Source organism: Drosophila mauritiana, chromosome 3R (genome assembly GCF_004382145.1).
Source record: "Drosophila mauritiana strain mau12 chromosome 3R, ASM438214v1, whole genome shotgun sequence".
Classification (NCBI taxonomy): domain Eukaryota; kingdom Metazoa; phylum Arthropoda; class Insecta; order Diptera; family Drosophilidae; genus Drosophila; species Drosophila mauritiana.
The window spans coordinates 16,258,600-16,284,424 of NC_046670.1; the positions used below are offsets into that span (position 1 = coordinate 16,258,600).

Below are 25,825 nucleotides of genomic sequence, written 5' to 3' on the forward strand. Positions count from 1 at the left end.
ATGCAAATGGCCGGCGAGCAAGAACAACAAATGTTTTATATTATTTTTGGCCAGCTTAGTCAGCCGGTTTGGCAGCATTTCCTTGGTTGGGTATTTTATGGCATTTTGCAAGATTTAAGAGCATAACAGTTCTCCAGTCCAGTTCGTAGCCAAATGTGAACCATAAATGTTTAACTAAATAAATAAAAAAGGTCAGCGGGGTCGAGCATATTTTGACTAATTGGACTATATTCCAGATATGAAATTAATGGATAGCTTAGAGTTAATAAAATACTCGTGAAATCGGTTAAGCTTCAGTGAATCAAGTTTTTAATTTAGATGTAATTCAACTTAACAATTCAAGAAAAAGAAAACACATTATTAATCTAGTTCTTAGTATTTATGGTATTATTCCATTTGTGGCTCGCATCTCATTTTGTTTACTTTAAATAATTCAATGTAGTAAATTATTAAGAAACAAATATACAAAGTTTGATTATTTAAGCTGTATTAAGATAAGTCACATTTCCAAACTTAAGAGGTGTTGTTAAAGTGCACAGATTTTCCGAAAAGCCTCAGTTTACTTAGCCCGACCTTGAATTTCCGCAAATTGTTGCAGTTTGCTGCTCTTGCTTTCCCCCTACGAAAGTCAGCTCCTTTTTGGCTTTTGTTGCGGTCCGAACAGATTGAATTTTTGGCAAAAAAGTTTTTAGCCAGCCCCACAGAGTCCGAGGACTTTGCAAAGGTCTCCGAGGCTGAAAGTCCACAAACTGTGACCCAAACGATAAGAGGGGTCCCCCAAAAGCCCAAGAAAAAACAGGAATGGGGCCCAAACTAAGAGTAATTGGTTACGTTGCCTTATCGAAATACACACAGAAAACTGGGGGAGTGGTAACAGCGTTTAATTAGAGTTTGCTCCTTATTTATTTATTTATTTGCCGGCCAGCCAGGAGCGGCAGCCTCCTCGGCCATCTTCCATTTCGGGTGACCACATCGCAGTTGCTCCTGGGCAGCTCATGTTGCTCCTGTGAGTTCGGTGCGGCTCTTGTTTTCCTTGGCTGGACTGCATTTTTGTGTGCTGACCATTAATAATTTCATTGAGTCGATGTGTTTGCTGCTGTTTGTTTTCCTCAGTTGCTGTTATTGTTGTTGTTTGCGCAACAGTAGCAACTTGCAACAGCAGCAACATCGACGCAAAGGCGGCTTCCGTTTGGCAGTCCCCCCGGAAAACTTTGCTTCCTGCTCCAGCGTTTTTTATCAGAACTTTAGCTTTGATTTTTGTATATTTCAACAGTACACAATCAAGGAATCGAAACAATATAAGACATCATTTTCCGCTATGAAGTGCCAAGGAAATAAATCTGGCGTTTGTTTCTTTTAACAAAATGTGTTGTATCCATTAAAGAGTATTTTGTATAGAGTTTTATAGAATAGTTACATTTGCTTTGGCATCGCGTTTCCCTCTTTTGTTTCCTTCAATTTTCAATCGAGAATTTTTTGGCACTTGCAGATTGCATCCAAATGGCCACGCCTCGGAAAATCCATCCCACTGACCACTGCCTTGCCACCCGAAACCCCCACTCCCCTGGAAAATGACCCATGTTTTCGGTTGCTTTTCCTTCGCTGCTGTTCTGCTGCTGCTGGTCATGCGATAATAATATTTGTTATTTACTTTGGCGGAAGGAAAAGCAAGAAAAAAATCAACTACAAAGAAAACCTCAAAAAAATAACGGAAATGCACATAAATTTATTTATTTTGTGCGTTTCTTGTTGTTTCTTTTGCCAGAATTTTTCTTCGTCGGGTTTCTCATTCCCTGGATTCTCAATTAGATTTTCTTGACATTTTCAAAATAAGTTTCTTTCTGGTGGCATTTCTCCTGCAATTTTCTTTCCAAATTTTTTTGACATCATTTTAGTATATTAAGCCCGACAAATAAGATAAAAATGAACTGAAATGCCATTAGCAGGTTGTTATTGCAAAATGATTGAATTTATTTCAAATAAATTATTATATTCTAACCAGGGTTTATTCATATGTACTATTTGCTTATGCGTTGTAAAATATATTGAGTTTTCAATTGAAATATCTCTCCTTGACGAATTGAAGTCCATTTAGCGACCGCTTTTGTAATCCTAGAAATGGTATCTCATTCCTTAATTTAGTTATTAACATGATGCATCTTCTTACTGCCCGCCTCCATTTGGACTAAGTAGTTTTTCATAGGAAAACGATTTCCTCCATCTGTGTAAAAGTGATTTTCACTTCATTTCGATGGGCTCACTCCCCTGGAAAACGGCACCCCCGCCCCCGATTGCGCCCTTGACAGTTTCAAGTGGTTTTCCAGGGCAATCAATCAAAAGGCAGCCAGAAGAAAAACATTTCCCGACAAATGTGCCAGGAAAAGATCACCGGTCCTGAGAGGGATGAGTCACTTGGGAGCGGGATGAGGATTTCGTATATTCGATTTTGAATTTTTGATTTTGTGTTTTGGATTTCGTAGTTTGTACTTTGGAGGATTTGTCTGGAGGGGTGCACAACACATGTGGTCACAATCACATTCGGATGGACGAAAGACTCGGTGCATCTTAATCCCCGTTGCCTTCCGCTCATTTGCATTTCCCAATCCCAATGTTTTTCTTCCTGACTTTTCCTCAACATCAGAGCTGTGTATCTTTTTCTAACCTCTAGCCTTTTTCTAACTCAATTTTCTTCTTTTCATTGCAGGTAAAGTATGATCAAAATCCTTGAGCAGGTAAGTGAGTTAGGAACCTTAAGTCCCTTGGAAATTAACTTTGTGGACAAAAGTTTTCAAGCCTGATAAATATTAAATTATTTTTATACAGTGGAAGGAGTAAAGTAAAATAAAACAAGATTTATATTTTCTAAACATTTCGAACAACTTTGCAATTCCCAAACTATTTCTTTATTCTAAATTGGCTAAGAGTGTGACTTCGTGTAATATCAAAATAAACCGACTAAATGTTGTTATATTTACCCTTTCACTCCGTCCACTGTATACAAAAATATGGCATCGAAGGAGACAGCCTAAATTTAAACGAAATATATTGTGATGCCGGCGGTGTCCTTGAGATTAGCGGGGTGGCAGTGGGCGATGGGCGGTAGGCGTGTGAAGCCCACGCTTGTTGACAGGCCCGTCGGCTGGCCGAAATGGAATTGACACTTTTGTCGGCGGCTGTCAAAAGCAGAGCGAAACAGTCGAAAATACCAAAAGGACATCGTCCTGGATGACCCGGCACATTTGTTTAACCAGCAAATTTGCCATCGATTTTTCTTCGGGTCAGTTAAAGTAGGCTGAATAATGACTGGAGAAAACTTAAATAAAACTCGCAGGACCCTTGATGCACAGAACAAAACAATATATTGGTTTTGTAGATCAATCAAACACTTTGTAAATACCTCGTATTTTAATCTTTGTTCTGCATATTTCTAAATTTAAATAACTCACAGAATTAAAAATCTGTTTAATATCCTTGTTTTTTTCTGTGTAGAGGGTGTGAGTCGCAATAGATCAGGTAGATTTATAAACAAGTGTCCTAAGCCTTTTATGGGCCTTCTCAAGCGTTGAAAGTCACAAAAAAATTAGTAGGCAAAAGGAAGATTCATGGAAGATCAAGGAACTGCCAAAACAGGTAACTATTCAGGTAAACTGGTAACTTCCACGTTCAAAATACAGCTCCTTTTGACAGGACCTCTATATGAATTGTATAATTTTTAGACTAAGGATTGTAGGTGTTAAACGGAATCAAAATTAGTATTTGCGCGTTTGTTTATACATTAAAATAAAAATTATCGGTGCAAAAAACTAACAATGTAACAAAAAAACAATAAAACATAAATAACTTTAAATATGCAATAACATAAATATACAGACTAAAACTACAAGGACAACAACGTTAAAACAATTATAACATACATATAATAATAGTAAATTACGATTTGAACGACTCCATACCTTATAAATAAAATCAGTGAACATAAAACTCTAAATACTGAAGATCCTGAAACTCCAATGACTCTCAAATCGTGTAACATTCCTAGTCTTGCAATGGCTGCACAACTGTGAAACAGCTGTAAAACGCGTTGCCATAAAACACTTAGTGCCTCTCGCTCCAACGCAACTGCAACGCATGCCATCTCGCTCGTGGCTCTCTCCCGCGCTGTTCGGCGAATTCAGACAAAAACAAACCATTAAAAGCGCGGCGAAAAGAGCGCGTGCACTTGTCTGTCAAGATTATGGCGGTTTCAGTCACTTTGTTGCTGTTCCTGTGTGTTCGCTTTTTTTTTTTTCGTATTTCGCAGCGACGGCGAAGAAGAAGAAGAGCGCCGACGGCAACTCCTATTTTTCTTCATGTGCCATTTTTTTGTTTTTGGCTTTCTGTTTCGGTTCTTGCTTGAGTGAGTGAGCGGGAGCAAGCGAGATGGCGCCACATCAAGTTGATATCGTGTCGTCGTCTTCATCTTTTGCTGTCGCTCGTCGTTTGCGTTTGATAAATTGCGTTTATAAGAAAGAGATGAATTGTCATGCACACAACACACACTTCTCTGCCGGCGTCGACGGCGACGCCGACTGCGCTGCCGGCGTTAACATCACTGTAGGTGTTCGCAAGAGTGTGCCTGTGTGTGTGCGTGAGTGTTTAAATCATATTGGCTGGCCCCCCAATTGGTGTGAGTGCACGTGTATGGGTGAGCTTTCCCTCTCTGCCCTCTCTTTCGCTCGTCTGGGATTGGAAGTTTCCAAATGCAATTTTCCTTGAGGTTTTCCCGAGTCGGTTCCTTTTCGGCTTTCTTCTTTCATTTTTTTTTCGCTCGTTGGGTGGAGGCCCAGCCCCCTAAATTCGCTCGCTGCCCCTCTTTTGTCCGACCACCCTCCACCCATTCGCTCTTCTCGCCTCTTGATTATTTTCCTTTTTCGGTGATTTAAATTTCATGGTCCCTTCAATTTGGCAAAGTTCTAAATATTAAATTAAATTCCAGCTTCATTTGCAAAAATTCTTGAGCTTTTCTGGAGCTGTCCAACGTTTTTAGGAACAATCTTGAGGTTCACATGATGTTCAAATGATATGGAAAAGCGACGATACCTATATACGTTAATTTAAAGCTCATTATTATTGAAGTATTTTGAAAATGACTTATACATTTTTGTAAATCAAATTTTAACGAAAATTTATGTTATTCAATCTTAAGAGTTTATATTAAAATAAAATCAACGCTCTATTTACATTCTTCGAAATTCAAGTTATCTGTTCTTATCAAATTTCATCGGAAAACATTTTGACACTTAGCCTAATTAATGCTTCTCAGAAAACCTTGAATTTTCTTAAACAAATCAACTCCATTTGATTAACATTTCGGGATCCTTGAACTTTGCTACCGCGTCGATCGATCTGCTGCTTTTCGGATTTAATTTGGTCACCGATAAGTCCGAAGAGTTCCCACACTTAAGCGTTTCACTAATTTATTGCACTTAATTGATTCGATTTTATGTGATTTTTGTTTCACATAAATTACTTGACTTTTCGCCCGAGAAGACGCACACAAGTTGGCCGTCTGAAAAAGCCAAAAGAAAGCAAGTCCCGAAACGAAAAAAGGAAAAAAGCAACCGCAAATCAATCAAAGTCTCATAAATTTGTCAAAGTGTTGACAAGACGCAGAAACAGAGCACCTATATCATGCATAGTTCCCAAGATTTTGGGAGTTTGGGATTTCGGGATGAAATGGCAACCAGATTAAGTGCAACATCATATTTTTGACCAGCGAAAACAGACACGGGAAATCCTTTTGGCGAGCGTCGGAAAACAAACAAGGCTATTTTTCATTTTCCTAAAAACGCCGGCCAAATCGCCCCATCTCTCTCGCTCGCCAGTATCCCCGTCTCTTTCGGCGTAATGGCAACTGCAGCGCCAAGCCAAAAATACGCTGGTGAAAAATGGCCTGGGAATATGTGTTAACTGCTTTTTAAACTGCCACGAGGACGACGACACGACAGTAACAATAACAGCAACAATAGACAGTATTTCGGACTGAATACGAAGATTGGCATACCCTGTTACCCTGTAGTTATTGGTAAAACAAATTGGACTAATTTATTTCAGTTTAAAATTTACTGTCTGAAAAAATGTTTACAATCAAAAATACTTGTCATAATGTTGAAATAATACAAAAGCACGTTTCCTCAATTTTTCAATATTTTTTGAGATGTAACACCTTTCGTACAGGGTATATAAAAAACCAAATGAATGTTGATTCGCCAAACAGGAGCGCAGAATGACCTGCAGAATATGCAATTTTCAGCGAATGTTTTTGACAATTTATCGCCGTGCCATTTGTTGTTGTTCCCCAAGAAGCAAGAAAAAGAGAGAGAGGAGAAACTCGAACAGCTGTTTGTTGTTGTCAGGATCGCATATCCTTCCAAAGTGGCCAGATCACCGTTACAAGCCAAAGGAACGCAATAAAGGAACTGCAGCGAAAAGTTTGTTTTTGTCGTCGCCGTTTCTTCTTCTTCTCCTTAGAGTTTCTTCTCTTTTTTGCCGCTTTTCTTCGAAGGCGTTGCCTATTCGCGCAAAAGTGTGTGTGTGCGAGTGTGTGTGGGGGCCCGAGTGCGCCAAAAGAGAGCGAAAAGTGAGCGAAAGCTGAAGCTGATGGACAACTGAAGCTTTCTCGCTGCCTTTCAACCTGTAAAGGTGCGGCGAAAAAGAGCCAAGCTGCCAACTGCCACTCACTCAAGCGAAAATAACAAATGGGATTGGTTTTTGCTGATTTTCGACGACGACGCCGGCAGAGGGGCGAAAAACCCATAAGCCGTCTCCTTTTGGCCAAAGCCAAATAAATTTCAAACGCGGCGAACATTGCGCAAAAAGAGGCGAAAACTGAGAAAGAGAAAGAGATAGAGCACCGCTGTACGGTACTGTATATGCATGTGAATGACAAGTGTGTGCATGACAGAAGAGGCGTACCAACAAATCAGTCATCGTCGCCCAGGATGCGAGCGCGCCTGCGCAGGCAATTCGCCGGAGCGTGCGCATAAACCATATATTCCTCTCGCTTGCACTCGCTGAGTTATGGCCAAGAGCGAGTTAATGGCACAATTGTTGCATCTGAACAGAGCGGGGCAGCTGCATGATTGACAATCATGCCGCACCGCTTGCACCCGTGGCCTTTGCTGTTGTTTGTCGCTCAGCGCTCTCTTCGCTGTTAGTTAACAGCGATGTTAGGAGTGGAAACACGTCCGACTGTAGCGTAAATCCAAACGTATCTGGCGGGTTGGTTTTTCGATGAAATATCTTTCATCCGCACAGTGTATTTTTGACTGCGAAGCGCGTACGACGTGTGTCTGTGTTGCGTTGCGTTCGAATAAAAAAGAGAAGAAAAGCGAAAAAGCGTTGCCGTCGGTGAAGTTTATTATTATTATGATTATTATTATTGCCCGTTAACCACGCGTTTTGCCATCAATCAACAAATAAACAACACAAGAAACACATTGGAAATCGCGCGCGTTTTTCCATCGCGCGAACAAAACAATCACGTTTTTTAGTGTGTTTTTCAATCACAATCGAAAAGTTCTCCTTTTCACAATTGAAGGCCAAAATAAATACTGTTATTTGAGGGCCGCGGAGGGAATTTCTTTCAACGAGGGGATCCCGCCGATCCCCCCGCAAAAACAAAGAAACACGCAAATTGCCGTCGCAAAAACACAACAGAATATATTGCATTATATATTAACAATATAATTTGTTCATCTCTAGTAACGTAGTATGTAGAAGCAGCTGTGATAAATAGTGCGCATATTATACGAAAAAAGCAAAAAGAGTATACGACAAACAAATAAAAATAAAAAGCAACCACAACTACTACTATAAAAATAACCAAGGAAAAGGCAAGGAAACTCGCAAAACGAGAGAGAGAGGAAAAGGGAAAACGCCATGGATTTATGACAACAACAAATGCAACCCAGTAACAAATGATGTTGCAGCAACTACTACAAAACACGAGTATACCAAGAACAACAACAACAACTGCAACGGCAACCAACAACAAATTGTATACGATTTTTATAAACCAAACAAATGCTATGTAAATAATTATTATAACAAACACACAAGTAAAAAACATTCAAAAACAGATCTCCCGCTCTAGAAAACAAACAACAAACGCGCGCGTAACAAAAACAACAACATCAACAATACAACAAGTATACAAACGTAATAATAATACATAAAATCTAAACAAATGTGCCTGTGTTAAATAAAAAAGAAAGCAAAATCAAGAAGCAAAGCGTTCAAAAAGCAAAGGCTTCCCAATACATGAAAAAAGTGCAAAACATATATAAAAATCCAAGAAAATAAAATCCAAAACTCAAGAACTGGAAAAGCCAAGAGCAAATCTACGGACTCCACACGGGCAGCTACAGTAGAGCTTCCCTAAAACCGAAGCAGTTGCAGCGGCGGAGCGGGACGTCGGTCAGTGTGTTGCGCCCCCATTTGTTGTTCCTACTGTAAAAAGTGGCACAAATCGGGTTAGACGTCGCTCCCAGAGCATTAATGGCTCAGCCCAGGGTAAGTAGATCCCCCAAAGTCCACTATCTACACATATAGAATCCATATAGAATGGTCCCCCGAGAGTGTTGTTATCCTTAAACAAGTACCGACGGCTAAAAAAACAAATGGTGTTCAGTCAATTTTAAATCAAGTCAAGTGGTGCCGACGGCACTTACAAGTTTTAGCTTATGATAATAATGTAACAGTTTTCATATCATGGATATGTTACCAGTGTCAAATCAATCTATAACCAGTATATGCCAAAAGTTTCAAAAATCTTCAGATATTAGTTAATCCAACTTCCTGGAGTAGATCTATATAAATATTTCTTATACATGGCCTCCAAGCTCCTCCAATTTAACCCATTACAATCAATTCAATGGGGAAAAGTTCTTGTTTATTAGAGCCCTATCAAAATGAATTTTAACTAAGCGTTACTGAGTGTGTGTGAGTATGTGTATTGGAATAGGAAAGAAATCACATATGATTTATGCGGGTCATTTTCTGGTACAAGTTTATATAATTAACTGAGTCTGCAGCTAGCCCATTTTATTTGGAAAGTGATGGAAATCAAAGATCACCGAAGTAGTGATAGATATTATATTACACTAAACAACTGAATACTCTAGAAAATATTTAAATAATCTTTAAATGCCTTTAGAGGTCAGTAAAATTGTTAGCTTTTCCCGTGAACTTTACATTTTCACACCGCAATAGTTGATCCGATTTTTGTTTAAACATGGCTGGGACCTTCACCTCCGAAAAGCCCCCTGCTGCACAGCCACAATGATTCCACCATTTTCCATCACGTTTATAAGGCATAAATTCTCGCCGCGCTTTTTAAACGGAGTAATAATTTTTACAATCCATCTGGATCGTAAATTATATGCTAATCAGGTGACCGGCAGTCTCCGCCCTCCCGCTCTTCAAAAAAATATTATTACCAAATCGCAGTTAGACTTTATCAATTGATTATCATGGACATGCGAAGTGAACTTGATTTTTATTTAACGGAGCAAAAAGACCTCAAACATGGCTGTTTGCCAGTGTGTGTGCTACCAATTAGCGAGTGTGTGTGTGCGTGTGTGTTACCAAAAGGTGGGCCGTGCTCTTTGGGAGCATTAAAAAAATCAGAAAGAAAAATAAAAAATAAAAATGGATATGGAAATGGAAATGGAGATGGGCAAAAATAAATGCCCGCGGGAATTTTGTGTGTGTCTGCGTTACTGGCGAATAAATTTACGCCTGTGGTTTAATACCCGATTCTGTGCCGAATTTACCTCTTTGAATCCCCTTTTTCGTAATTCTCCTGCGGCTCTTTACCCGAATCGCGCCATTTCAATTCCATCAAATGAATTTTTCGACTCGGGGCGAGAGATATATGTACGAGTGTGTGGGGATATATACGGGTGTGTTCTGTCTGTTTGTGTGTGCATTTGATGCATATAATTTTATTGCACATTTTGCACATTGCCAGCGGCCCAAAAGCGATCCATTCAGTTTCTGCCGCTTCGCGGTTTTATTATTTACAATTTTATTTTTACCATTTTCCATGACTTTGCGCTGCTATAATTTGCGAAAAATGGCGGGAAGCAATTTTCGCGGGTTCTTCTCAAACCAAACTGCACATGCATTTTTATATATATTTAATTTGATTATTTTATGCCATCGAAACGGAGAGCAAACGAGAGAAACAGTGCAAAAGAGCGGCCGTGTAAAATGTGCAAAAAAAAAAACAAAATTTGCAATTGCAATTTGTATAAAAATGTGCATTGCAGCTGCTGCCATTCTCCCCCGCGCTCCCCACTTTTCCCACCTTTTTTCAGTTCGTGTGCCATTTCAAACGCCTGCGAAATGCAGCACAAAAATTGTTTTGGTGTTATTTTAATTTAAAGGTTAACCGCAGCGTAATTTGTGGCATAAAATATAATTCGTCTATCGTGTGCTCGCCTCTCCCACTGTGTTTGTTCAGCTATTTTTTGTATTTCTCGTTCGCTTTAGAAATAAAATCAAAATCAAAATAGAAAAGATCAAGGAGAGCGGAGCAGCGGAAAATGCCACAGTCGATTCTGTGGTTTACTTTGGTGGCCAGCAGCATTTGCAAAACTTGATGGAAACATTCGGAATTCGACTTAGGTGGGAACTAAAACATTTTTTTGCCAGGAAAAAATATTTTTGAACTTATTCAGTAATAGTGTAAGATGTGACACGTGCTGTTAACGTGAATAGTTAAAATTCCAGTTATATATATATTATCAGTATATAACACTGGTCCGCTGAAATGCGTACTATCAAACTTACCAACTGCTGAATTGATTTTGAAATTCCCTATGATACAAAATAACATTCGTCAGCCAAGTATAGTAATATTTTTTCCCCGCCAAGTCCTTATCATATTGCAATAGTTTAATCTTTGCCAGCGACCAACCTTCGTCGCGAATTCTTTTCTAATTAAGTGAGCAATTCTCCAGTCTTCCCAGCCTCCTCGCATGACTCATGGGCTCCCCGCTTACCCTCTTTGCCCCGACCCCCCGTTTATCTGGAGATTTCAGATATATCTTGGCTTTCGGTTGAGAATCCGCTCGGCAGACGCTTCACATGCCAGCGAAAATTGAGCGAATAGGAAGCGTCAGGCTGAGAGGAATATTTATAAACAAATTACATATGCATATTTCTGCAAGGGGTGCGCAGGGGGCGGGGCCCAGGGGGGGTCATAAGACTCTATATGGGGCCTCCACTTCTCCCACTTTCCACCGATGTTGTTTTTCGTGTGCTAAAGAGCTTCATGTTTAATGATCAAATTGCGTGCCTGATTCTTGGGTCGGTGCCTGCTGGTGCTATATAGTTGTTGCCTTTGTTGTTATAGCCTATAGAGTAGTATTATTATTTTACTTATTTTTTCCTGGCCTCTCTGGCTTACTACAGCACACATAGTTGCCAAGTTTGACGAGGTCGCTGGCTGCCGTTGAAAGTGTTTTCATTAGTTTCATTTCTTTTTGCATTTACGCTTAAAAGTTTTTTAAATATCGCTGCCTGTTTTCGTTTGCCGTAATTTCCCCAAACATTAAGTCAAAGTGTTTTGCTAATATTCATCGAATAAAGTGGAATTACTGTTTTTGCTGGTAGTGAACTCTTTTCTGGGGGATATCCATCTCCGTCTATATAAAAAGAAAAGAAAAAACGAGGGACTGAAACGGAAAAAGTGTACAGACAAAAATGTGAAGAAAAAATGTGTTGTAAAGTAGAGGAAAAATCATTTAGACAAGTTGCACGCCGCTCATTAAATTAAATGAGCCATCAGCACGCAATTTATTTTCGTATTTTTGAGTAACTTTTGGCCCCGGCAAAAATGCCAAACTCCAAAAGACTTTTGTTTCTTTGGGCCAGAAATTTTGTTAGCAAACTTGGCCAAGTCCTCGTCTCCGCGCAATTTAATTAAATAGCCGAGAAGTGGGAATCAGATAGTTAATTTAGACCAATAAAACGATTACTGAGAGTATATTTTCTTCTACTTGCATATTTTATTCTATCTTATAAATATAATATATTACATTAACGCGAGACGTATTCACTTAATTCCATTTAAATAAAAGTATATTTAATTTGCATGCCATACTGCCTTTTCCGCCATTTTCCGTCAATTTAAATTTCAAACATTTTCCTTAAATTTCGGCCATTAAATTGTCTTCGCTTTCGCTGCGCTTTAAATTCCCAGAAAGCAGCTAAAAATATTTTCAAAATTTCTTTTCTTTCGATTTATTTTTGATTCGATATTTTTATGTATTTTGCTTGTATTTTCCGAACACACGAAATTTAAATTTACCTTTTTGGACAATTTTTTTTGTTGCTATTGGCCGCGCTTTGTTGGCTTTTTGTTAATCATCTGCCAGTTTTTGTGTCTGCGAGTTTGGGGCTCATTTTAATTTAATAAATGCCACAGACTGACGTCATTTGTTGTTGATTTTTGATAAATGTTAAAACGCCAAAGTATTCATTTATTTTTTTCCCCCGTTGGTCGCTTTCAATTCGGCTACCGAGCATCTAATTTTTGTGCTTTAATTTTATGCATATATTTCAGTGCTATTTTTTTTTGCGTGTATTAAGTATTTGTTTTCCGACATAAATTAAATGGAAGCCGAAAAAAAAATTAGCACACGTTTTCGATGCTCGTCAACGTTTGATGTTTGCCTGCTCGATAATATTGTTATTATAAGCAATAAAAGTTAATAATATCGCCTAGGATGAAGCGTGTTTCGAAGTTTTCGGTGTTGGGCAATGCTGCAACTGTAAATTAAAATAACACCCAGGCACGCAACAAAAATTAATTGTCTAACACCAAATAAAACTTTTTAAGGCAGCCCGAAAAAAGCCTGGGCGTGACTTTGTTCATCTGGCGAAGGGGGCGTGGCAGCGGGACACACCTACAACCAGCGGCTCGGCTGCTAATTAAGCAAAGCTAAAGCTGAGGTCCCAGAAAAAAGGGGAATGAATTCTATATAGAGAGATATATGGGTAAGAAATGGAAAGAAATTCAAATACAACATGATAAACAATTAATTTTGATTAGGCCTTCGACTGCGCCAGCGCAATTAAGAAGGTTTTTCTGTTTCTGTTTTTTATTTGGGCTATGAAAATACGAAAAATCCAATAAATAGAAAAGGCGAAAAGCAAAAGTGTTGGGGGTACGCAAGAAATCGATAGACGAAGTCGGTTGTACAACAAACATATTGAGGGCCTTATGCGGGGAAAGTGGGTGGTCTATATGGCTATATGACTATGTATAATGGCGGCCATTGTCACCATTTTGGCCAAAACACCAGCGCCGCACACACACATGCCCACCTATTTTTCCATCTCTGTCGCGCATTTTCGGTCTGGCCGCATTTTTGCAGTCATAACTCTTCTGCCGCTGGCGTCTGGTTTTTGGTCAGTTTTAGGCGCCGCTAGATAAAGCCCGACCTCCCATTTTAGCCCGTTTTTAACCCACACACACACACGCAAAATGTCCTTGCTGCGCGGCTATTTCCGGTTCCTCTCTGCGTTTTTGTTTGTGCAACGTTTGCAACAGTTTCAAGTTCACGCAGGCTCTGGTAACTCTATTTTAGGCTTTCGGCTTTAAGCGATTCTGTTTAAGCTCAGATTTCCCGTTTTATTCCATAATAATTTATGGAATTCGATTTACAGAAGCTTGGGCTAGATTTCCCTGACATTCTTCAACTTACTAAAGTTTTTGCTTGTTATGTGGAGTCATAGTTTAAGTTTGGAAAACAAAAATCTGCATATTAAAGCTCTGCCTTAAGAGTCCAATTGAGTTGTTGCTGTTTACTTGGTCGTAGGCTGGCTTTCAGCAATGACTTAATGTGGCCCAAACACGACAAAAACATACCAAGAACCGGCACACACGGCCAAACAAACAAACAAACAGACAGACAGACAGCAAGTGGGACAAGCGTCGGAAAACGCAGGAAAACTCCCCCAAAAAAGGCTGCTCCAAAAATATATATAGGAATACAGCAAAAAAATAAAAACAAAATCGTAGCTCCTTCAGCGCCTGTCACTGACAGTTTTGAGCACCACCACCCAAATGTGTGCCCACTTTAGCTGTTGTTGTTGTTGTTTTTGTGGCTGCCATGGGGGGCGTCATAAATTTTTGAAGGATTTTCGACGCTGAACTTGTCAAAATCAGACCATGGGCCTCGACTGCGCTCGGTGGTTGGTTGGCTTATATTGATCCGGCTGGCCAAGAGCTTTTCCATTCAACAAGGTCAATGGCTTGGTCACTAAACAACAGAGAAAAATGGTGAAAAATACAGGGACAGCGAGTGAGATAGGGAGACCCGACCATCAAAGATCATCAATCAAAGTTGGCCCAAATGGATCGGGGAGTTGTACCACAAAACAAAAAAAGCCATGGACCTAAGTGTATTTGCCTGTTCGATTTTTACTCTTCATTGTATTTCTGTTATTTTGAGCTCCTCTTCTTCGCGGCGGCGGCTCAAATTCCCACATTACTTATGTACAAGTACAAATTGTGGTAATTTTCAAGATCTCTTTGTTGCTCCACAATTTCCTCATTTCTAAACGAACCAAGAAACGAACGCCAAGAAATCGAAACTGTTAAAAAGAAAAAAAATAAGAAAAAAAAGCAGCATTCGGTTGCCACCAACACTAAAATTAGCATAACAACTTTATAGTTTAACAGCCATGAACTGAACCCCAGCGCGAAAAACCGAAAAAGCCAGGCCAAAACGAACTGACTAAACCCGGACAAGTTGCTGGGCTTCTTATACTGTAGTGGCTATAGTAGTATCTATGAGTTTGTATCTCGTGCATGTGCACACAGCGAGCAAGAGCAACAAAAACACTGTGAAGAAAAACGGATGCAGCACGACCGCCTCACTAAACTAATCTCTGGTTTGTATCTCAAGGATTGCCTCAACCTCAGAGGTTGACAATCGTCGTTGCAGAAGCTTATTTTGTCCTCCTTACTCGATTCTTATGCCTATTCAAAGAAGCCACCTGCAAAGCCAGCTGCTGTTATGACGCGCACTGCACTAGTTCAAAGTATAGATACAAAGATACTTCATCCCTACCAGCTGCAGATCCTTGACATTTTCCGCAAACAACCCAACCGCCCCCCGCTTTTGCACTTCAGAAGTCCTCTCTCAACGGCAAGTCAATTGCTCATTTAGTGTCAAAGATTTTTCCAGGCTGATAAAAAATCAACCTCAACTTGTTCGGCATGAGGGGCTGTTCAAAAGGGGGGGTGGGGCATCTCTTGTCGCTGCACAAAAATCTTTTGTCAACTTCTTCGTGTTCCCTCAAATTATGCAGTGTGAAACGGAGAGGCGAAGTGTATCTTCAGCCGACGGACGCCACTTGAGTACAAATGATAAAAATCTCACACACCGCGTTGAACTTTTGTTAAAAAGAAGGAGAAAAAGTACCCACATGTATAGTATGTGTACGTATGCGAGTGTGTGCGTGTGGATGGATATAAGAAAAATCATTTCTCAGTTGTTTGGTGTTATTATTATTATTTTGTAGTTGCACAAAACCTGTTTGCAATTGCGCGGCTCCACAAAACGTTGTACAACTTTAAGATAGATAGAGAACAACAAACACACGAACACACTCGAAAATGCCTGGCCAGATTAACTGATAAAATTCAAAATTGTCTGCTGCTTTTGGCGCTTAATTAATATGCAAAAAACGTTGAAAGACAAAAGTAAGGTAACCGAAATGTATAGATACATCTGTATGGGTTGCCAAATGTACGATGAGTATACGTTCATATAATGTCGAAGCAGCGGCAAAGTAATCACAAGGTCGTCGCTTTTTGTTGGGTTCGTCTTTTTTTTGGCTATCGGGTTGTTCTTCTCTTTTTTCGAGGTTTGAGCGTCTTTAATTTAGAAAATGTATTTAAATATAAGCGATTTCATGTCGCCGCTAATTTGGCTGCACTCAGAGAAACGAGAGGGCAAAAAGTAGTCAACAAAAAGCTTGACTGTATTATTATCCGGTAATACCCATTTCAATCATATCTATAATGTTTTGTATTTATAAATGGTAACAACACTCTCAGGACTATATTACTTTACCCATATACTCAACACCCACTAATTCACCATTCTGTTCCCATCTCATCCGCACAGTATGACGATGGCCTACACGGCTACGGCATGGACTCCGGAGCCGCAGCAGCGGCCATGTACGATCCACACGCCGGTCACCGGCCGCCCGGACTGCAGGGCCTCCCCTCGCACCACTCTCCGCACATGACGCACGCAGCGGCGGCGGCGGCCACAGTGGGTATGCACGGCTACCATTCGGGGGCCGGGGGTCATGGAACACCTAGTCATGTATCGCCGGTCGGTAATCACCTAATGGGCGCAATACCCGAAGTACACAAACGTGATAAGGATGCGATTTATGAGTGAGTATAAGTATAGTGTGCATAGTGTGTAAACTAATGGAATTCGGTTCGGCAGAGGTGGCAACTCTGCCCAAGTGACCCGAGATGATCTTGATGCTAGTCCAATTTAGCTTAGATTCAGATTGCGGCCCAAGTAGTGAATGAGGAATGTGGGAAATTTCGACCTAGAAAAGTAGCTGTCAATGTGTTATTGATTAAGCGCAGAATAACTAGTTGCTGAGCACTCAACACCATTAATATATATATTAAAGTATAAAGGTCTAGAACTGTTAGTTGAAAGCTATAATAAAATGTTAATTAAATTTCCTTAGGCTTAAATACAGCCTACCCATTCATAATCAGTTGGATATCGATCAAAGTATCCCAAACAATCAATATACAAACGCCTGCTCTTTATCGATTTATAATTTTTGGCATGTTCGCAGTGACCCAACCCAATTTGCCACCTGTTTTCACCTTTGCGCACGCGTAACTCAGCCAAGCTGGAAAAAATAACCACGAAGGAAGGATCCTTTTTTCAAGAGATAGAAAGAGATAGAACAGAGAGAGAGAGGGAGAAATGGGCGTGATCCTCTTGCGTTTTGCGCAAAATACAAAATTATGGGTTTGCCTTTGCGGCCGAGACTCGAAGAGAGAAATGTCCGTTTTCCAATTCTACGGTATCTTGGGGGTGTGTCAGGTGTTTAGTGACGGACACGGAACATGAACGTGCTTAGGCATTAGGGAGTCCGAGAACTAAGACCCAACCAAGCAACCAACCAACCATCCGTCCATCAAAAATGAGGTGCAGTTTCTCGCTCTGCGGTTCGGGTGTTAATTTGCCAAAATTGTGGTTTCTTCTCCATTCGGTTTTTGTGTCTTTCCCTGCAGTTTTTATTGTTTTAAAGGGTTTTTTTTCTAACCCGATCGTACCTTTTTGTGTCATTGCGTGTCCTGGCAATTTTCATGTGTTGCAACTGCTTTGCCAGCTGTCTGAGGGCCTGAAATGCTTGTTTGCCCAGTTTTTTATTTCACATACATATATTTTTTTGTGCAAATATTTGCTTTGAAAGGGAATTTCATGAATGACTTATGCTTGACGACTGTTTGATGATTGTCCCTGTCTCGAGTGACTGTTTAAACACGATGATGATGATTATGACTTCATTGAGCACCTGCCATTATGATTATTATTATTTTTTTTGGCACCTTATTCCCGAATTCAAATTGAAATTGTGGAAAAGGCAAGACAATGGAAAAGAGCTCTCTGTTTAACACCTTCTTGGCAGCCAAACTTCAGCTGCTCTTTTTGCCTGGTCATCGTAAATGAGTGTCAGGCGGTTTTATTTTAGCCTTTTTCGGTTCGTTTCGTTTTTTTTTGTTCTGCTCCTGATCCCAGACCAAAAACGCACTCAACTGTAAAAGGCTGGAAACTCCGGACTCGGACTCTTATTAATAGTTTGTTAAGCGCAGGTCGACACCCCCTACTTCTCGGTGCGGTCTTTTTTCCTTTTTTGTGTCATCTAATGGGTTCTTTTCTGGTCAGAGGGGTCCCGCCTAATTTTGTTCAGGTGCAATTTGTACAGAAATTGAGAAATTGGTCAAGGGAAAACTGCTCGCCGAGTGGAAATGGAACAAAAAATGGTCAAATCATGTTGAGTTGTTGAACTAATCCGTCAGCATGAAGAGGGGGATTATTTATGTGTGTATAAAGGCTAAGAAACAGATATAGAAACAAATACAGATGCAGATGGGAAAAGCAGCTGCTCATTTGCATTTAGCTGGACAGGAAATGTCCTGGGTTTTTGAGGCAATCCAGGGAAATACTTTGATGCAGTGGCATTGAAAATAGTTAGTACTTAATAGTAAAAAAGGCTAGAGTGATTTTCCAGTAATTGTTGTTGCTTGGTAAGGCAAATAAAACATATTATCCAATTATGTATGCTTGCAGCTAAAGTTCTATAATCATTTATCGGCCAGGTAATCTTTATTTATTGCCACTTTCAGGATTTGTAGTTGCTCAGAGCAACTGATATATAGATACAGATCGAGTGACAGCTGCTCATTTGCATGTTGTAGGGCAGGAAGTGTCCTGAAATTTGACCAACTGATGTATTATGTATTTATTGTGCCATTTTCCATTGCAGACATCCGCTATTCCCGCTTTTGGCGCTGATCTTTGAGAAGTGCGAATTGGCCACATGTACGCCGAGGGAGCCCGGTGTGCAAGGTGGCGATGTCTGTTCGTCGGAATCGTTCAACGAGGATATTGCAATGTTCAGTAAACAGGTAAGAATAATGGCCCAGCTTTCGTTTCCATTCGGTAATTGGAGACGATGCTTTGAGATGGGGATGGCATGGCTCGGGATGGCCTGGCATGGCCTCCGATGGGATGCGAACACATGGCCCACATGTGGCCACTAAATAAATATAAATGAAAATAAAAACAACAGCCAAATCGCGGCACACGAACTTAACGAAGCAAGCCGCTAAATGATCGGATTACATTGCCCCGAGGATCGTCGGGGATCGATTCCTTTCCATTCCTCTCTCTTCATTCTCAATGAGCGGGGCAGTCTGCACTTAATTACAGTCCCCGCTGACAAGAGCAGCATCCACGTTGCCGCAGCAGCTTCTTCCCATGCCGCAGCAAGATCAACAATGTCTTGCTGCCATATGTCACAAATATGCGATGTGACTTCAGAATGGCGCTGCCCACACTTGACACTTCCTCCTCCGGCCCTCGGCCCTCATCCACGCCCCCTTTAGCGCCCCCTTTTTAGAGTTCATAAAACCACGCTGAAGATGCGCTGCCACACACTGACATTTGGATAATTTACGATGTTTTAACATACAAATTATAATGCTGCAAGTAGCTGCTGCTGCTGCTCCACATCCTGCTCCCCATTTGCGTTAGCCAGCTATTTTTATGACTCATTGAAGATCGCATTTGAGAAACAGTAGACGCGCAGAGTCCAAATGGTGATGCCAAAATGAGTAAAACCGAGACAAACAAACAAACAAGAGCAAGAACAAGAACTTATGGCTCCATTCTACGCTCGGTGACATTTTTGGCAAACAACAAATGCAACCAGCGACGCCCCCAGTTGAATATTATAAAAATGATGTTCTTATTTATGGTCCATTTGGAATTTTGACAGGCCCCTGCTATGGGCAATAAAACGGACAGCAACAAGAACAACCCGACCGCAAGAACAACATAAAACAACACTCGAATCATCGTCTCAAAGTCGAGCCACATTTATCAAGATCTGTCCGCTTGCCTTTGGCTTTTTGGCTGGGTGAGATTTTGATAGACTTTTGTCAGATTGTCAGTTAAATGTCACATAAACTTGAGGTATTCTAAAGATCTGGCAACGCCAATAAGCGAATCAAGGTGGAAAACTTGACAGTCGATGAAACATAGGAAAAGTGTTGAACATTTGGGATCCTACAATTAAAGATTCTATATTTGGCATACCAACCCAAAGTCGCATCCAAAAGTTAAAGTATCTTTCGATTCTGCATAACGATCTGCAATGATCCCATCTCGCGGTTGACATTTGTTGATCATTCACCGAACCGAACGTCAACAACTAAGTTGTCGCTTGCATTTCGTTTTTATTTCGGTTTTCGCCTCGGTTTTTCTTGGTTTCCTCGGTTCAGTCGGTCGGTCTGCGTTGAGTTTTCAGTATAGTTTTTGGCCGAGCTCTTGGCTGTTTTCGTCGTTGTCGGACTGACAAAAATAACTCAAAAATGTCATTCGCCCATCGAATTTTAACAAACGAGCAGCGGAGAAAAGAGCGTCGCCCCAGAAGAGGGGCTAAAAATAAGGCGGCACATTGGCACTTTTTTACTCGTAGTTGCTGTCGCCGCAGTTGTTGCTTCTCCTGCTTCGGCTTCTGATTCTTCAGCTCCTGCTGCTGATGATGATGATGATGCCGATGCATTTTATATAGATAGATTGCATAGATATATCTCTTCGTTGGCACTCTCCCGCTATGCTATATATACATTCACTTCAATTTGGACTAAGCAACTGCGTAAAATGCGCCACGCCAACGCCAGCAACAGGGTGATATTTTCCCTATAGTATCTCGAAGACCATCCCAAAATCCCAGTGCCCACATATATCCCCCATATCCCCCGATCCCTCCGCCGAAGATCCCCTTCTGGATGGCGGGCATAGTTAGGCGACTTTTGGTGTTGGCGCTGCTAATGATGCAGCTAAGGAAACGCTTTATAATTTCTCTTTAAAACCAGCAACATGTGATGCAAATGATGAACAAAAAAATAAAGACCACAACAAGAACAAGTATAAGAAGCGCCGATGTAGATATATATGTGCATATACATATAAAAATAAAGTGCCCAGCGAAAAGTTCGTTGTCTGATCATTTCTTTGTTGAGGATCCCCGAAATGAGACAAAGGATGGCCCGTCTGAGTGTGCAGACCATTTTATATGATTTCACTTTAAGTATGTAATTTAAAATGAAAATGCGCTCGTTTCATGACATTTTGCTAATAGTTTGGACATGCGATGAGTTGATTTGTCGCATGTTGCAGACGGGGATCGGATCGGAAGATCCGGGATGATAAATGAAGTGCCTCTAGTTGGCCGTCCTTGACATTTGTCTGGCTGCCTAACAACTGTCACAACATATCAAGCTGACCAACAACGAATAAAGCAGGTAACAGGCTTCTAACCGTAACCGAACAGGTTAAGCCCTAATGCCAATCAATGTTTTCGGGACTTTTCGGTTTGCTCTGGGTATACTATCCACATACGTACGGCTGGGTTTTCCCTACAAAAGGCAATTTACCGGCTTACCTTTTCCCAGTTCCCCTGCACCGTTCCCCTCCCGTTTTTTTTTTGTTTCGTAAATTGCATTTTCTGATTTCATCCGAAACGGAGGAGGATGGTTCATAATCAGGTATGAAAGGTTACGCTTCGCATTTGTGTTGTATTTGTATTGTCAGCAGGAGCACCGCACCACACCTCACGGCCTTAGTCACAGCCTCATTGGAATGTTCACTTTGCCGAGGGATCTCTGTAGGAGAGATATCTCTGCTCGTCCCGGCCGTCGTCTTCTCCTTTCTCCACTACGCATTTGCGTTTCTCGGGGTCCAAAAATGAAAAAAAAAAAAATCAAAGAAATGAAAAGAAAAGGAACTTAATCTCTTTTGTGCAATATTCCCTGCTTCGACTCTCCGTTGTTTTGTTCTTTTAATGATAAAAAAGAAACCTTTACCTTTTTATTTGGAATTTGGTACCTTTTTAATCTCGCCCTCTCCCTCGCGCACCGACCCTCTCTCTTTCGCTCTTCCTAGCAATATTATCAGCGCATTGTTCTTTTAGTTCTGTGCGATCGCAACCCTTAGCGGGTTTTGAATTTCTTGGTCAGAACAAAAGGTTCCCTCTGTTAGTTTTATTTATATTTCGCTTTTATTTAATTTTTTGGCCAAACTGCGAAATGAGCAAAAGTGCGCAGGCGCAACTGTTTCACCCAAAAAAACAAAACAAAAAACCCAAGTAGCTGAAATCAAGGGGAGTTTTAATTTTTCGGAATTGCGTTGCGCTTTCATTCTGTAGATATGTTGATGGTGATTGCCGCAATTGCACAGCGTGAATTGATTTGGCACAGACGCCGAAAACCAAGGGGGGGAGGGGTAGGGGGAAATCGAGCGCAGGGTGGATTTTCCAAGATTATTTACTTAACAGTTGCATACGAGCCACAATCCATTAGCAGCCAGCAGACAAGATGCGTTCCCAATTCCCTCAAATATTTGTTTATGGAACCACTTGGCGCCTTTTAAATGTGATTATTTAGTTAACTGCCTGCATATCTCGCTCTCTATCACCATTCCTATGCCCATCTCTCTCCGATTCCCGAGTTTGTATTTGGATTATGGCAACATTTTCGAGCTGCTGCCGCTGCTCTGCCCGAAATGACTTTCAATATTTGTTCAGTAGTTTGACCCTTTTTAACAGCTCTATATACGCCAGCGCCTGGAATGTGTATCTGTTGGATACATAATGCGAGTTAACCCATTAGGGCGAACCATCAATTTGCGCTATCCGAAATGTATCCGAGAAGTATACGAAATAGAGCCACAAATGCTACCAAGATCAATATGAATCTTGCCTTCTCGAATATGGAAATGATTTCCCCTCGCTCAGAAGCATTTCACTCTTTCGCTGCGCCTTTATTTATGTGGCGTTACTTATGGGGAAAATCCAACCGCCCCAACTGCCCCTACCTCCCCCCAGAAGCTAACCCAAAATGATTTATGAGCGCCGGCTCTCGAGACGAGATGTCTGCTAAACGTTCTCAATTAAAAAGCAAAGCACAACGAGCGGCTGTAAAATGACAAATTGTGATACAATTGACAGGCGAACTTGTCAACCGACAACCATCTTTCTCCGATAATGTGTGTATAAAAGATTTCTCGTTATTTGCACGATTATCAGCTAAAGACCGGATGTTTGGGCGCAGACGTAACAATTATCTCGAGTTTTCTGTTATTTTCAGCTATATTCGTGTATTTTCTTTTTGGTTCAGGTAAGCAGGGAAATCTCTTGGCCAATGCAAATATTGACATTGTCTCTGCAGAGCTCTTTCTTTTTTCTTCCTACCGTGTGTGTTTGCCTACAGCAAAACGCGTTAGAAGTAGTGTATCTGAGCGGTAGCTGCCCCAGTGAGTTTGCCTTTGGGTCGTAAACTGAAGTATCTGAAGTGGAGTATCTCCCGGGGACCCACACTTTGCTCGTCTTCATGCCGGAGGGGGGGTACTAGGTTGTGGGGCTATAAAAAGAAGCAATCGGTGGGGGTCGCCGAGGCTCTGGTCTTGTTTCTAGTCGCTGCTTGTGTCACCTCAATTGCGGCTGTTTTACTACCGATATTGTGCGCCCATTATAAAGATATAGATATGGAACAACTACAACTATGACAACGCATTCGCTCGACCAATGTTGTTGCTCTATTTGTGTTTGTTGATGATGCCGGCCGGGTAAAAGTAATCAACGACATTAAACAAGTCCAACATCATAGTCATCGGCTAAGCAAATAAAGTTCTCTTTTTTTCCTGCTGGATTTCGGTTTTGTATTACAACGAAATTATTGTTATTTTTATGAGTGGGCTGCGGCACAAGGGCGGCGCGCAAAGCTTTTGAGGGGGGTTATAAAACAGAGTTTTGATTTAAAATTTTAGTTCGCATTTATGTTGGTACATATGTGATTTATGACAATAGTTATTGTACTTAAATTTTATATATTCTTATAAAATATTGCCAGGAGACTTACCCCCATCATTAGGCCGCTGCATTTTGGCTATTGAGCAAGCTTTTAGGCACCTAAGCGTGGTTCCATTTTCCCATTGTGTAGGTGTGAGAAACCCGATATGGTTTTGTCTCGATTCGAGTTGGGTCTAGTTTCATTTGATTTTTTTCGCTGTTTGAGGTAAGTGCAATTTTGCAGTGACTGAGCAAAGATACATAGTTCTACCGATGTCTTTGCGGTCACAACTTTTGTTCAGGTCTAGACAAGATACTCATTTCCCCCGATGGAAACAGAAACAATCTTTTAGCCGAGTTTATGAAAAATGTCTCTCGGCCATATCTGCATCTTCTTCGGGCTGTTACTTTAATTTGGTTTGTTTTCCTTGGGCCACAGTAAAAATCTTGATAACAGACACTCGCATAGATGTTGCTCTTTCTGTTTGTTTATACTAATGTTGAAAAGGGGCAGGGAAGCCCGCATGCGGCTGGCGCCGTGGCACGCAACATGGAAATGAAAATAATAAAATGCGGCTACGTGCTGCAATTTAGGCGCCTCGCTCTTCGTATCCCCCGCTGACTTTTGGCTCCACAATTAGATCAACTAATAATAGGGCGGGATTCTCCAGAGATAGTAGTTGCAGTCTCCTTTCCAGGTCGAACTTTGAACTTTTCGGGTTCATAGCTGGCACCTAATTAATGGAGAAATATTTATTAGCATATCTAGCAAAATAAATTATTATCGATAAGCCTCGTTAATTTGAAGAGATAACCAGTCGGCCAAAGTTCATGCTTTACAATTCAGCCTATGACTTGTTTTTAAATTGGGCCTTTCCCGCCTTTTTGTACCTTTTGCGAATCTTTTCGTCCGGCCCTTTTTCTTGGTATTGGGCCGTGTTATCATTGTTATCACTGTTATCACTGCACTCTTTTCTCAAGTGGGCCCGAGGCTCAATTGCGATCGACAGGCGGCTTCTGACGGCAGCGACAACTCAAAATGCTGGCTACTGTGCGCTGATTCCAAAAGTCGGTGGTGCATAAATTGCTTTATGGCCCAGTCCGGTGGTACGGGTCTAAAACTCTGGCTGGGAGTGGGGGCTTTATGGCCAACAGCCACCACATTACTCAAGTGCCTGCAGACCAGCAAAAACATATGTACATATGTGTATACCCAACCGGCCGTACTATTGTCCCTAGTCCGGGGCTATCTCCTCGCTGGCTCGGAATGATTTTATAGCCAAGCGACCTGGTCATAAAATCATGCCCAACCGTGTGTATTGGCATTATAAAACGAATATAGTCCGGCTGGAATGAATGCTTTTATTTTGTGTCTTTTACGAACCCAGATTTAGTTGCTCAGTTTTCGCTTTCTTTCTAGCGTCTCGCCTTTCCGATAATTGCCTGGGGAAATTTCTTGATTGAATCATAATTTGAGCAAGTTCTGTAGATTCGTATTGTATATATAGTTTTTATGACGGTGTATGATAGCACGTGGTTGATGAAATGGTACTGATTTCAAAATTCCCCCATAATCGCGCGCGCGGGAAATTTATGACCACCTACGCCAACCGAGTTTCGATTTTTATTTTTTTTTACTTAAGATTTGTTTTTTTATTTGTTTTTGTTTTTTTTGGTGTGTTGTATCTGTGAGGCCAGCGATTTGGAGACGCGACATTGTAAACCTTTTGCCGGTTGTATAATTGCATTTATTGGCATCATAAAAAAGGCGCTTTGAAGAGCAGTATCTAAACAGTAGTGATTTCTTTTCGCCCGTTGTCGCAAAAAATATGAAGTGAATAAATAAAAAATCAACAACGGAAAACAGAAATAGAAATTTATGAGGTGCTCATGTGAAACTGATTACGAATGGGGTTCGCTTTGGGCTCTCAGGTTCCGATTTTGCTACTTTTCTATTTTTTGCTTTTTTTTTTGTTTTGAGGCGCGTGACGATTTCCGCAATGACTCGATTTGAGACTGATTCGAAATAAAACTGAACTATAAATACAAAATTGTCAGCTGCAGACGCCCACGCAATGCAGCGGCAGCATGTTGACAAAACTGTTTTTGGGGAAAAGTTGGGGAAAATCATTTCGTTTTT

At 40.8% G+C, this 25,825-nt stretch overlaps 1 protein-coding gene across 3 annotated transcripts in view; it reads left to right on the forward strand.

Annotated features, from left to right (window-relative positions):
* Positions 1-7,286: 7,286 nt before the first annotated feature.
* The window catches only part of LOC117142581 (homeobox protein homothorax), a 102,461-nt gene continuing 83,922 nt past the window's right edge, over positions 7,287-25,825 (forward strand). For 2 of the 3 annotated variants that reach the window (XM_033306651.1, XM_033306652.1), the window contains exons 1-3: positions 7,287-8,553; positions 16,191-16,471; positions 18,598-18,739. In XM_033306651.1, the coding sequence (XP_033162542.1) occupies positions 8,539-8,553; positions 16,191-16,471; positions 18,598-18,739 (438 nt within the window). In that variant the 5' untranslated portion in view covers positions 7,287-8,538. The remainder of the gene's footprint in view (positions 8,554-16,190; positions 16,472-18,597; positions 18,740-25,825) is intronic. The other variant, XM_033306653.1, reaches the window with a different exon arrangement.